General features: G+C 45.6%; 1 protein-coding gene across 1 annotated transcript in view; it reads right to left on the bottom strand.

Moving 5' to 3' along the window:
* Positions 1-332: 332 nt before the first annotated feature.
* LOC114808763 (elongation factor 2-like) overlaps positions 333-13,606 on the bottom strand; it is a 53,420-nt gene continuing 40,146 nt past the window's right edge. Inside the window, exons 11-14 of the mRNA XM_029056621.2 lie at positions 2,325-2,678; positions 1,583-1,765; positions 1,373-1,505; positions 333-947 (exon numbers count right to left, since the gene is read on the bottom strand). Of these exons, the coding sequence (XP_028912454.1) occupies positions 754-947; positions 1,373-1,505; positions 1,583-1,765; positions 2,325-2,678 (864 nt within the window). The 3' untranslated portion in view covers positions 333-753. The remainder of the gene's footprint in view (positions 948-1,372; positions 1,506-1,582; positions 1,766-2,324; positions 2,679-13,606) is intronic.

Below are 13,606 nucleotides of genomic sequence, written 5' to 3'. Positions count from 1 at the left end.
ATCCATTACTAAATCCTGTGGGTCCAACTTTCACATCATTGCTAAAATCTACCCTGTCCTCTCACAAACTGCATTATAATGAACTTCTCAGTGCAGGTCCTCAATCCTTAAGATTTCTTGATAAAGATTTGGCAGATGCTTTCACCAACCACAGTTTATTTTCACATTATGTTGAAATTCATTTATTAGGGTTCCTAGTAGGCTATTGGTAGATTACTTCTGAAGAATTAGAAGTGCTTTATGTATATATATCATATGACAAAATGAATAATCATTTTTCACAAAGGGGAAGGGTCAGGTTTTCTATAATGTATCAAGAAAATAAATCAAACTGTGAATGTATGACTAGTTTATTTATGTTAATTAGCATTTCAAATTTATTATTACAATCTGACAGATACAACTATAGATGTTCTGTGGACAACCCAGCATTTTAATACCTTCTAGTTTATCTAGAAAGTTACTTCTTATTACAGTTAAACTCCTAAAATATTTCCTAAATTATATCAACCTCTCCAAAATTTTGAATTTAGAAACTGGAATTTGACATACATGAAATGGAAATGCTATGTATTAAGTGTGTTCCAAATGTCACGCACAATCTAGAAACCTAAAAGGCTGAAAATCAACAATTTCTGACAACCAGCTCTAAAATCTATTACAAGGACCAAAGAAATGTCACTGCAGTGTAGTAATTTGCTTCCTCCTCCATGTTGTAATTCAACAGGAATTGATCTGGTGTTGAAAGAAACTTTACAATTTGTCCAAGAAGTTGTCCAGTGCTGGGATTCCTTCCTTCAGTCCTTTGCGTTTTCGAGTTTCGGCTACAACTTGACATGGGCGGCTAGAGTTGTCATAGGGATCTCCAGGCAGAATTTGCCAGTGGTCAAATACACACTGGGGAAAGGCTTGACCACCTGTGTTGGACCTCAAGTCAGCTGTGAAACCTAAGGAGGAAAATCTTGGCTTTAAAACCCATATTCTGTATATATCTCCTGCTTTCCCCTTAATTTTTACCAAGAAATGTGTGAATAAAGCACACTATTCTTAAATAAAGATATAGTGTGGCTTAGAGCAAAGAGCAAGAGCCTGGAAGACAAAGAACCTGGGTTCTATGGCAACTGTCCAGCATGTGACTTTGGGAAAGTCATTCAATCTCCTCATCTGAAAATACCTGTTCACCCTCCCTTTTAGCCTGTACATTTAGCCAGGAATGTCCAAAGTGAATCTACCTCATTAGACATTACTAAGCGCTTTCAAAGTATAATTTAAAAAACCACTATTCAGATCTGTTGCTAAGATCTGACTGAAATACTTTGTATTTTATGTAAAATACTGACAGCAAGGAAATTTGAATGGAGCCAGTACTCACCAAAAGATTCGTTGACAGGCAAATAAGCTTTCACAACAAACATAGGAGTGCCAGCAACCTGTGATTCCTCAAAAACATGCCCTCGTTTTCTATTCAGGACGCCATAGATGCCACCAACCACTTGTTCTGGACACTGAAAATGTAATCTTTAATAGTATGGCTGGGTTACAAAAGTAAAAAGTAGAGTTCCTGAAATCCAAAATATTTTACCTGAATCTCCACAAGGTAGATGGGCTCCATGAGTCTGGGTTGTGCAGTCAATACACAGGCATATAGGCAGCGCCTTGCAGTGGGAATGATCTGGCCACCACCACGATGAATGGCATCAGCATGCAGGGTTACATCATGTACATCGAATCGAACAGCACGCATATTCTCTTCACATAGTGCTCCCTGACATAACACAGGCAAAATATACGGAAAAAATCTTCCCTGAGAGCTCTGCTTCATGTATGGCTACAACTAAATTGTCCTTTGCTTCTCTTCACAAAATACTATATGTAAAGAAGTCGATTGTTCTGTTCGACCTTTCAATTGCTTTAGCGAGGTGGGGTAGGAGGAAGCCAGGTGATTTAGTACTTTAAAGCCAAAGGTGAGGAATTTTTGTCTGATGTAGACGTGGATGGCCATCCACTGGAGTTTCTTGACAATTGGGGAAACATGGTCTGAACAGTTTTGAAGGAAAATAATCTAGGTAGCGAAGTACAGACTGGAGTGAGGAGGGACAGGCAGGAGGCAGGGTGGTCAGCAAGGAGGCTGATAGAGTAACCAAGGTGAAATAAGATAAGTGCTTGGATTAAAAGCAGTTTGGATTGAAAGGGACAGATTTTAATGATTTACAAATGTTAAAGGGCATTAAGAACTGGTAATGCTTTTGACAATAGGGATCACAGATCTACAAAACACACTGACCAAGATATTGGTCAAACTATATGGAGGAATACCAACATACCTCTTTAGTGGCCCACTGGAATCCAGCCACCACACTGTCCTTGATTTCATTTAGGTATTGCACTCCTTTGGTGATGTCTGTTAGAACATTAGGTCCAGTGCTATCAGGCCCAAAACACCAGATTTTACGGGCCTCTGTCACATCCCACTCGTACTTCTCAGCCAGGTAACGAGCCCGGGTCTTAAGCTCCTGGCGACCCGACACTTCGCCTTTATCGATGTCTTCAGCCAAGCCATCAGGGAAGGGCCGAGCTTTCATATACAGTCGATTGTGCTTATTGGGTGACTTGGAAAGACAGAGCACATTTGATTCCTCACTGACCGTCTCTCGATATGATACCACAGGATCTGATTTCTGAAAGTGAAGTCAAGTAAATAAAATACAGTAAAAGTAAATACAGAATTGTTAGTTTAAATTTATAATTTTCTAAAAGGCTGAAAGGCTGCCCACCAAACAACATGGTGTCCATATTTATGAAGGACATTTTAATTTAAACTGATTAATTCATTCAATAGTATTTATTGAGCGCTTACTATGTGCAGAGCACGGTACTAAGCACTTGGAATGTACAATTCAGCAACAGATAGAGACAATCCCTGCCCACTGACGGGCTTACAGTCTAATCAGGAAAGACAGAAAAAAACAATAGCAATAAATAGAATCAAGGGGATGTACACCTCACTAATAAAATAAATAGGGTAATAAAAATATATACAAATGAGCAAATGAGCACAGTGCTGAGGGGAGGGAAAGGGAGAAGGGGAGGAGCAGAGGGAAAAGGGGAAGCTGAGTCTGGGAAGGCATCTTGGAAGTGAGCTCTCAGTAGGGCTTTGAAGAGGCCTCTTTTTCACCTTTTCCCTCTGCTCCTCCACCTCTCCCTTTCCATCCCCACAGCACTGTACTCGTCCGCTCAACTGTATATATTTCCATTACCCTATTTATTTTGTTAATGAATTGTACATTGCCTTGATTCTATTTAGTTGCCATTGTTTTTACGAGATGTTCTTCCCCTTGCCTCTATTTATTGCCATTGTTCTTGTCTGTCCATCTCCCCTGATTAGACTGTAAGCCCATCAAACGGCAGGGACTGTCTCTATCTGTTGCCGACTTGTTCATCCCAAGCGCTTAGTACAGTGCTCTGCACATAGTAAGCGCTCAAAATAAATACTATTGAATGAATGAATGAATGAATGAATGAATGAATGAATGAAGCGAAGAGAGTTTGCTGGAGGTGAGAAAGGAAGGCATTCCAGGACAGCCGGAGGACTTGGGCCAGGGGTCGATGGCAGGATAGGCGAGAATGGGGGACAGTGAGGAGGTTAGCAGTAGAGGAGCCAAGTGTGTGGGGTGGGCTGTAGAAGGAAAGAAAGGAGGAGAGGTAGGAGGGGGCAAGGTGATGGAGAGTTTTGAAGCCAAGAGTGAGGAATTTTTGTTTCATGGGAAGGTTGATAGGCAACCACTGGAGGTTTTTGAGGAGGGGAGTGACATGCCCAGACCATTTCTGTAGACAGATAATCCGGGCAGCAGAATGAAGAGTAGACTGGAGCGGGAAGAGACAGGAAGATGGGAGACCAGAGAGGAGGCTGATGCAAAAATCCAGTCGGGATAATATGAGAGCTTGTACCAGCAAGGTAGCAGTTTGGATGGAGTGGAGGGGGCAGGTCTTGGTGATATTGTGAAGGTGAGACTGGCAGGTTTTGGTGACCGACGGATTGGATATGTGGACTGAATGAGAGAGCAGAGTCAAGGGTGACACCAAGGTTGCGGGCCTGTGAGACACAAAGGATGGTCGTGCCATCCACAGTGACAGGGGAAGTCAGGGAGAGGACAGGACTTGAGAGGGAAGATAAGGAGCTCAGTTTTGGACATGTTGAGTTTTAGGTGCGGGGAGGACATCCAGGTGGAGACAACCTAGAGGCAGGAGGAGATACGAGCCTGAAGGGAGGGGGAGAGAACGGGGGGGAGATTTGGATGTCATCTGTATAGAGATGATAGTTGAAGCCATGGGAGCGAATGAGTTCAGCAAGGGAGTGAGTATAGGTGGAGAACAGAAGCCAAGAACTGACTCTTGAGGAACCCGTACAGTTAGGGGCTGGGAGGAGGAGGGGGAGGAGTAGTCCGTGAAGGAGACTGAGAATGAATGGTCAGAGAGAGAAGAGAAGAAAATAACCCAGAGAGGACAGAGTACGTGAAGCCAAGGTTAGATAAAGGGTGGAGGAGAAGGGGATGGTCGACAGTGTCAGAGGCAGCTGAGAGGTTGAGGAGGACTAAGATAGAGTAGAAGCCATTGGATTTGGCAAGAAGGCGGTCATTGGTGACCTTTAGTAATAGTAATAACAATGTTGGTATGTGTTAAGTGCTTACTATGTGCCAAGCACTGTTCTAAACACTGAGATAGATAGAAGGTAATCAGGTTGTCCCTTGTAGGGCTCACAGTCTTCATCCCCATATTACAGATGAGGTAACTGTAACTGAGGCCCAGAGAAGTGAAGTGACTTGCCCAAGGTCACACAGCTGACAAATGGTGGAGTTGGGATTAGAACCCATGATTTTATGACTCCCGGGCCCGTGCTCTATCCACTACACCAGGCTACTTTGAGAGGGCAGCTTTGGTGGAGTGGAAGGGACAGAAGCCAGATTGGAGGGGGTCCAGGAGAGAGTTGGAGTTGAGGAATTCAAGGCAACGAGTGTAGATGACTCGTTATAGGAGTTTGGAAAGGAAGGGCAGGAGGGAGATAGGGTGATAACTGCAAGGGGAAGTGGGGTCAAGAGAGGGTTTTTTTAGAATGGGGGAGACATGGGCATGTTTGAAGGTAGAGGGGAAGAAGCTGTTGGCGAGTGAGCGACTAAAGATGGAAGTTAAGGAGGGGAGGAGGAGGAAAAATAAAGTTGGTATTTGTTAAGTGCTTACTATGTGCAGAGCACTGTTCTAAGTGCTGGGGTAGATACAAGGTAATCAGATGGTCCCACGTGAGGCTCACAGTCTTAACTCCCCTTTTACAGATGAGGTAACTGAGGCACAGAGAAGTGAATTGACTTGCCCACAGTCACAGAGCAGACAAGTGGCAGAGCTGGGATACGAACCCATGACCTCTGGCTCCCAATCCCGTGCTCTTTCCCCTGAACCCTGCTGCTTCTCTAAGGGAAGGGGTGATAGTTTTTATAAGGTGAGTGGGAATGGGATCCGAAGCACAGGTGGAGGGGGTGGCACTTGCGGCGAAGGAGGAGATCTCCTCTGAGGATACTGCAGGGAAGGATGGGAAAGTAGGGGAGAGGGTTGGGGTGGGGGAGGCAGAAGAAGGAGGGGTGACTTTGGGGAGCTCAGACCTGATGGTGTTAATTTTCGTGATGAAGCAGGTGGCCAGATTGTTGGGGGTGAGGGATGGGGGAGGGAGGAACAGGGGGGCCTAAGGAGAGTTAAATGCCCGGAACAGTTGATGGGGGTGACGGGCATGGGCGTCAATGAGGGAAGAAAAATAGTTTTGCCTGACAGAGGAGAGGGCAGAGTTCAGGCAGGAAAGGATAAATTCAAAGTGAATAAGGTTGGCTTGGTGCTTAGACTTTTGCCAGCAGTATTCAGCAACTCCAGCATAAGAGCCAAGGAAGAGAACAGAAGCCAAGATCCAGGGCTGCGGGTTAGTGGAGCGAGAGTGACGGAGGGAAAGGAGAGCGAGCGAGTTGAGTTGACTAGAGAGGGTGGAGTTGAGAGCAGTAATCTGATCATCGAGAGTAGGAGGAGAGGATAGGGAGGCAAGGTGGGCTGTGATGCTTTGGGAGAGATGGATGGGGTCAAGAGAGCGGAGGTGTCTGTGGGGGAGTAATACAGATTTACAGGGGGAGGGAGTATGAGAGAGGAGTCAGGTGAGAAGGTTATGGTCAGAGAGAGGGATTTCGGAGTTGGTGAGGGTGGAGACAGTGCAGCGGTAAGAGATGATGAGGTCGAGGGTGTGACCAGGTTGGTGAGTTGGGTGAGGTGGGGTGGAGCAGGAGGTTGGCAGAGTCAAGGAGTGATAGCAGGCGAGTGGCAGAGGAATCACCGGGTACGTCCACGAGGATGTTAAAGTCTCTGAGGATCAGAGTGGGCAAGGAAAAGGAGAGAAGGAAAGCACTGTGAGAAGGTTAGCCCCAGAGGAGTGAAATATGCGGATTGGCTGTAGAAGGAGAGAGGCAAAGTGAGGTAAGAGGGGTCAAGATGATGGAGTGTTTTAAAGCTAATGGTGAGGGGGATACGGAGGGGGATCGGCAACCACTGGAGGTTTTCGAGGAGGGGGGTAACATGTCCTGAATGTTTCTGTAGCAAGATGATCGTTGCCGACTGAAGTATGGACTGGAGAGGGGAGAGCCAGCAGCCTGGGAGGTCAGTAAGGAGGCTGATGCCTAATCTAGGCGGGATAGAATGAATGACTGTATTAACCTGGTAGCAGTTTGAACGGAGAGGAAAGGGTGGATTTTACCGATGTTGTAAAGGTGAGACTGACAGGATTTGGTGAAGGATTGAACATATGGGTTGTATGAGAGAGCGGAGTTAAGGATAACGCCATGGTTACGGGCTTGTGAGATGAGCCCGTCATTAGGCAGCGACGGTGTCTATCTGTTGCCGAATTGTACATTCCAAGCGATTAGTGCAGTGCTCTGCACATAGTAAGCACTCAATAAAGACTATTGAATGAATGATGGCGGTGCCATCTACAGTGATGGGAAAGTCAGGGAGAGGACAGAGTTTGGGTGGGAAGACAAGGAGCTCTGATGAGAGTAGAGATTAGGCAGTGGCTGGAGAGGTGATGAGATCAAGTGTGTGTCCAAGTTGGACAGGGGGTGAGGTGGGGTGGAACAGGAGACCAGTAGAGTTGAGGAGTGATAGAAAGCAGGCAGTGAAAGGGTCATCGGGCACAACTGTGTGGATACTGAAGTCCCCAGGATTAATGTAGGAATGGAGAAAGAGTGATGGAACGTGAGAAAGGAATCAAAATGGTTCAAAAATTTGGAGGTGGGGCCCAGGGAGTGGTAGGTGACTGGTTCTGGGGTGGGTGGTAGAGGTGGATAATATGGGCTTTGAAGGAAGGGAAAGAAAGGGATGGGGGTGGTGGAATGCGGTGAAAGGAGTACTAGGGTGTGAGAAGGAAGCCAACACCTCATTTTCCAGTGAGTCTGGGGGAGTAGGTGAAGATGAGGCCTCCTCTCGAGAGAGCAGCGGAGGAGACTTTCAGTGATGGAGAGGAGGAGTAGTGCCTGGGTCAAGAACTGGTCAAGGATGAAGGGAAGCTTCCCCATGATAAAGCAAGGGTTCCGCAGGCCTCAGCTGGTTGAGGATGTAAGGACAGTTATTGGGGAGGGGAAGGGGTAAGGGTGGGGACTGGTTGGTTGTACTGTAACTAAGTTCTTGGGAGAGTACTGGGCAGCAGCATGACCTAGTGGCAAGAGCAAGGGCTTGGGAGGCAGAGGTCTTGGATTCTAATCCCAACTTCACCGCTTGTCTTCTGTGTGACCTTGGGCAAGTCACTTAACTTCTCTGTGCCTCAGTTACCTCATCTGTAAAGTGTGAGCTTCACGTGGGACAGGGACTGTGTCCAACCTTTTTACCTCGAATCTACCCCAGCACTTAAAACGGTGCTTGCCACATAGTAAGTGCTCATTACCATCAGTATTATTATTATCACTGTACAAGAGAGTTGGTAGACAAATTTCCTTCACGCAAGGATCGAAGAGTTCATTCATTCATTAAATCATATTTATTGAGTGCTCACTGTGTGCAAAGCACTGTATTTAGCACTTGGGGAAGTACAATATAACAATGAACAGACACATTCCCTTCCCACTGCACCCTTCCAGTCTAGAGGGGGAGACAGACATAAAAATAAAATTCAGGTACTTGCATCACTGCTGTGGACCTGAGGGTGGAGTGATTGCCAAGTGCTTAAAGAGTACAGATCCAAGTGTTAGAGAGGGAGAGAGAGTAGGGGAAAAAAGGGCTTAGTTGGGGGAAGCCTCTTGGAGGAGATGTGACCTTAAAAAGCCTTCGAAGGTGGGTGGTCACTAAATTCTGTCGGTTCAACAGTCAGAACATTGCTCAACATCCACCCTTTCCTCCTCATCCAAACTGCTACCATGTTATTCCAATCACTTATCCTGTCCCACCTTGATTACTGCATCTGTCTCCTTGCTGACTTCCCTGTTACCTGTCTCTCCCCACTTCAGTTCATACTTAACTGTACTGCCCAGGTCATTTTCCTTCAGAAACATTCAGGACATGTTTCCCCACTCCTCATGAACCTCCAGTAGTTACCTATCCTCCTCCTCATCGTACAAAAATTCCTCACCATTGGCTTTGAAGCTCTCAATCAATCACCTTGCCCACTTCCCAACTCACCTAGCTACTTTCCTATAACAACCCTGCCCTCATACTTCACTTGGCTAATGCTAACCTTCTCACTGTGCCTTGATCTCGTCTATCTCACTGCCAACCTCTCATCCTCATCCTACCTCTGGCTTGGATAGTCCTCTATCCTCATACCTGATAGACAATTTCCCTCCCTTCAAAGCTTTATTAAGGGCACATCTCCTCCAAGAGGACTTCCCTAAGTCCTTTCCTTTCCTTTTCTCCCACTACCTTCTGCATCGCTCTCACTTGCTTCCTATATTCATCCCCCCGTCCCAACCCTATAGCATTTACAATGTTGGTATTTGTCAAGCGCTTACTATGTGCAGAGCACTGTTCTAAGCTCTGGGGGAGATACAGGGTAATCAGGTTGCCCCATGTGGGGCTCACAGTCTTCATCCCCATTTTACAGATGAGGTAACTGAGGCACAGAGAAGTTCAGTGACTTGCCCACAGTCACACAGCTGACAAGAGGCAGACCGGGATTCAAACCCATGACCTCTGACTCCCAAGCCTGGGCTCTTTCTACTGAGCCACGCTGCTTCCCTACATTTATGTAGATATACGTAGTTTATTTATTTATATTAATGTCTGTACCTGCCTCCAGACTCTAAGCTCGTTGAAGGCAAGGAATGTGTCTGCTTTTTGTTGCATTTTATTCTCCCTAGTGCTTAGCACAGTGCTCTGCACACATTTATTTTATATTAATGTCTGCTTTTTCCCCTCTAGATTATAAATTCGTTGAGGGTGGGGAATGTGTCTTCACTGTTATATTATACTCTCCCAATAGCTTAGTGCAGTGCTTTGCACACAATAAGTGCACAATAAATATCATTGAATGAATGAATGCAAGAATGTTTCCTACTAATTCACAGAAAGTTTTTCATAAATATTTAGAAGATTAGGGATTTTGCTTCTCCTGAGGAAAGTAAAGAGTAAAGTTTGTTTTGATGTTATTGTTATTTTTTTAGTAATGAATGTTATTTTTCCATTTGGTCTTCTCATCTAGACATTAAGTTTTTTGGTTTGTGCAGAAGCATAATGATCAAGGCCCTGCATTTCCTCCATTCCCTCCTTCCAAACCGTTTTAGCTGCAGGCCTTCATCTGGTTACCAAGGCAATCCAATTCACAACACATCCTCATTTTGTTTCTGTGGAGAAACTCCAAAACAAGATGAAGCTGCTCCTTTATTGGGGTTGAGTGGATTTACTCACCCTGAGAACAAGGTAGAAAACACCCTGCCAAGGGGTGTTGCTGCCCTCTCTGATGTATTTATCTTGTATTGTACTTCGATTAAATTAGATGCCTCTTTGATTAAATTAATTAAAAAGAACCTCAGGTTTCCTCAAAACCAAGATGGCCTTGAGTAGCACGGGTAATCTCTATCTATCTCAATCACCTTGCCCACTTCCTACCTCACCTAGCTACTTTCCTACCACAACCAGCCCTCATACTTCACTCCTCTAATGCTAACAAGTGCACTATGTGCCTAGCACTGTACTAAAGCTTGGCACAGTGTGGTACAATAGAATAGGCAGACATATTCCCTGCCCATAACAGGCTTACATTCTAGAGGGGGAGACAGACATTTTTTCACATCAATTTTTTGCCTACCTTCACATCAACCTAGCCACTGCTTTCTCCTAAACACTGGCCTCTTCACTCTCAAAGACCCAAGCACCATTCAGCCATCTCTTCAGGATATCACCAGGTTAAATAGTTCTAGCTTTTGATTTTCCCACCTTCAACGCTTAAACTTCACTGAGCCCATCATGATCCCTGGGGACGTCTACTTTATCACATAGTCCTATTTATTTTTAACAGACTCTGCTTTTTCTTGGGATTTTTCTGAGCTTTTTAGCCCTTCAACCTAGTCCCTACTCCACCCATCTCCACCACGCCTTCCCTGTGATCTTGTCCAAGGACCACCCCTCAATTCCCTCCCCCTGCTTTGGCCCCAGTAAGTGCTCATAAATACAAGTGATTGATTAATCAACTGATTTATACCATCCTTGAATATTTGTGTTTCATTTACAATAATAATGATAAGTAATGGTATTTGATAAGCACTCACAAAGTGCTAGGCTCTGTACTAAGCACTTGGGTGGATACCTCCTCCTACTTCACCTTGCTTTACAACCCAGCCTGCGCCCTTCACTCCTCTGTTGCTAACCTTCTCACTGTACCGATCTGGTCTTTTCTGCCCCCAACTTCTTGCTCACATCTTACCTCTGTCCTGGAATGTCCTCCCTCCTCATATCAGACAGATAATTGCTCTCCTGCACTTCTAAGCCTTATTGAAGGGTTGATTAAGCCTTCCTCCAGGAAGCCCCTGCCTAAACCCTCCTCTCCTCGTCTCCCACTCCCTTCTGCGCAGCTCATACTTGCTCCTTCATTCATCCTCCCTCCCTTCCCCACAGCACATATATATATATGTGCATATATATATGTCTGTATATGCCTGTAATTTATTTATTCCGTGTCACCATGACTCGCTCCCTTTGCTCTTCTCCCCCACGCCCCTACAGCCTTTTTATGTACGTGTGTATATATATCTATAATTTTACATTGATGCCTGTTTACTTATACTGATGTCTATCTCCCCCTTTTAGACTGTGAGCCCACTGTGGGCAGGGATTGTCTCTCTTCATTGCTGTATTGTACTTTCCAAGAGTTTAGTACAGTACTCTGTGCACAGTTAAGAGCTCAATAAATACTACTGAATGAATGAATGAATGAATGAATGAATGATAACAGTAATAATTCTACAACCCCGCCCGGACACTAACTCTCCTCTGGCACTAATCTTCTCCCTGTTTTGCTGCCGACTCCTGGCCCACGCCTGCCTCTGGCCTGGAATGCTCTCCCTCCTCTATTCCAACAGACAACCACTCTCCCTCTCTTCAAAGCCTTACTGAAGGCACATCTCCTCCAAGAGACATTCCTAGGAGAAGCCCCACTTTCCCTCAGCTCCCATTCCTTTCTGCATTGCCCTGACTTTCTCCATTTGCTCTTTCCCCTCCTGGACCCAAAGCACATATGTTCACATCTGTAATTTGATTTCCTTGTATTGATGTCTGTCTCCCCCACGCTAGACTGTGAGCTCACTGTGGGCAGAGAATGTCAATGTTTACTGTTGTGTGGTGCTTCCCCAAGCACTGAATTCCGTGCCCAATATACAGTAAAAAGCTCAGCTTGGCTTTTCATTCATTCATTATTACAGAAACCTTCTGGGCATATCACGCCCCTCCTCAAAAACCTCCACTGGTTGCCTATCAACCATTGCATGAAGTAAAAACTCCTCACTCCTGGCTTCAAAGCTCTCCATCCCCTGGCCCCCTCCTACGTCATCTCCCTTCTCCCTTCTCTTCTTCAGCCCACCCCACCGACTCCGCTCCTCTGCCGCTAACCTCCTCACGATGCCTCGATCTTGCCTGTCCCACCGTTGACCCCTGGCCCATGTCCTACCATTGACCTGGAATGCCCTTCCTCCTCATCTGTAAAATGGGGATTAACTGTGAGCCTCACGTGGGACAACCTGATGAACCTGTAGCTCCCCCAGCGCTTAGAACAGTGCTCTGCACATAGTAAGCACTTAACAAATACCAACATTATTATTAAAAAATACCACAATTATTATTATTATGGGGAAATTTTTGGTACAACGAAGGACTTGCAGTTTGTGGCAAGAAGGCTGCGGTTTGTAGATATGGCCCAAGGATGTATTGGATGGCATAGATAAAGGGGATGTTGGAAAATATCCCAAGTAATGAATCAGGTTAGGCCAGCCTATTATTCATTTTGTTGCAACAAGAGATCAGTGACTCTTTGGTAGCCAAAGACAAAGAACTGAGGATGAGTCCATCCTTTTATTTCCCATTGGTCCCACTTCCCTGTGTGGCACAGCACCAACTCCCTTCCTCTAGTCCGACCCCTCCCCTCAAATCCCATTTTTCGTGCACTGGATTGGCATATCACGTGTCACTCCACCCCTGCTTGTGGTTGTCTTCATTACCCTCTCATTACACACCAAGCTCCTCAATTAATAATAATAATAATAGTGGTATTTGTTAAGCGCTTACTGTGTGCAGAGCACTGTTCTAAGCGCTGGGAGGATACAAGGTCATCAGGTTGTCCCACGTCGGGCTCACAGTTTTCATCCCCATTTTACAGATGAGGTAACTGAGGCCCAGAGAAGTGAAGTGACGTGCCCTAAGTCACACAGCTGGCAAGCGGCAGAGCTGGAATTAGAACCCATGACCTCTGACTCCCAAGCCCGGGCTCTTTCCACTGAACCATGCTGCTCCATATCAGCTTTGGGTCATCCAGCGGACACTCTGTGGCTGATAAGTCTTCAGCAAGCGTAGGTGTTGGGTTTCAAGGTCATAGGTTACAGCCAGTAATTCACTGCTGCCAGGATTGCTGATAATGTGGGATCTCAGGTCTAAGGGTGGCAGTCGGGGATTAGTTGTTGCTAAGGTTGCTGATAAAGTGGATCCTGGCCTTGCCAGTTGCCGTTTTCCTGGGTGGAACTCAACACAGCTAATCAGTATACATATTCAGTGATAGTAATACTACTACTAATGATGACATTTGCTAGGTACCTCTCTATATGAGCAGGGTTAAAGCTTGACCATGGGGACTAAACTTTTTACCAACTCCCAATCTCTCTACCCTCTACCACATGAATTAGAGAAGCAGCGTGGCTCAGTGGAAAGAGTCCGGGCTTGGGAGTCAGAGGTCATGGGTTAGAATGCGGGCTCTGCCACTTGTCAGCTATGTGACTGTGGGCAAGTCACTTAACTTCTCTGTGCCTCAGTTACTTCATCTGTAAAATGGGGATGAAGACTGTGAGCCTCACGTGGGACAACCTGATTACCCTGTATCTACCCCAGCGCTTAGAAC

This window comes from Ornithorhynchus anatinus, chromosome Y5 (assembly GCF_004115215.2).
Source record: "Ornithorhynchus anatinus isolate Pmale09 chromosome Y5, mOrnAna1.pri.v4, whole genome shotgun sequence".
In the NCBI taxonomy this organism is placed as follows: Eukaryota; Metazoa; Chordata; class Mammalia; order Monotremata; family Ornithorhynchidae; genus Ornithorhynchus; species Ornithorhynchus anatinus.
The sequence above is the reverse complement of the archived record's forward strand: the minus strand, read 5'-3'. Positions and strand labels throughout refer to the sequence as shown.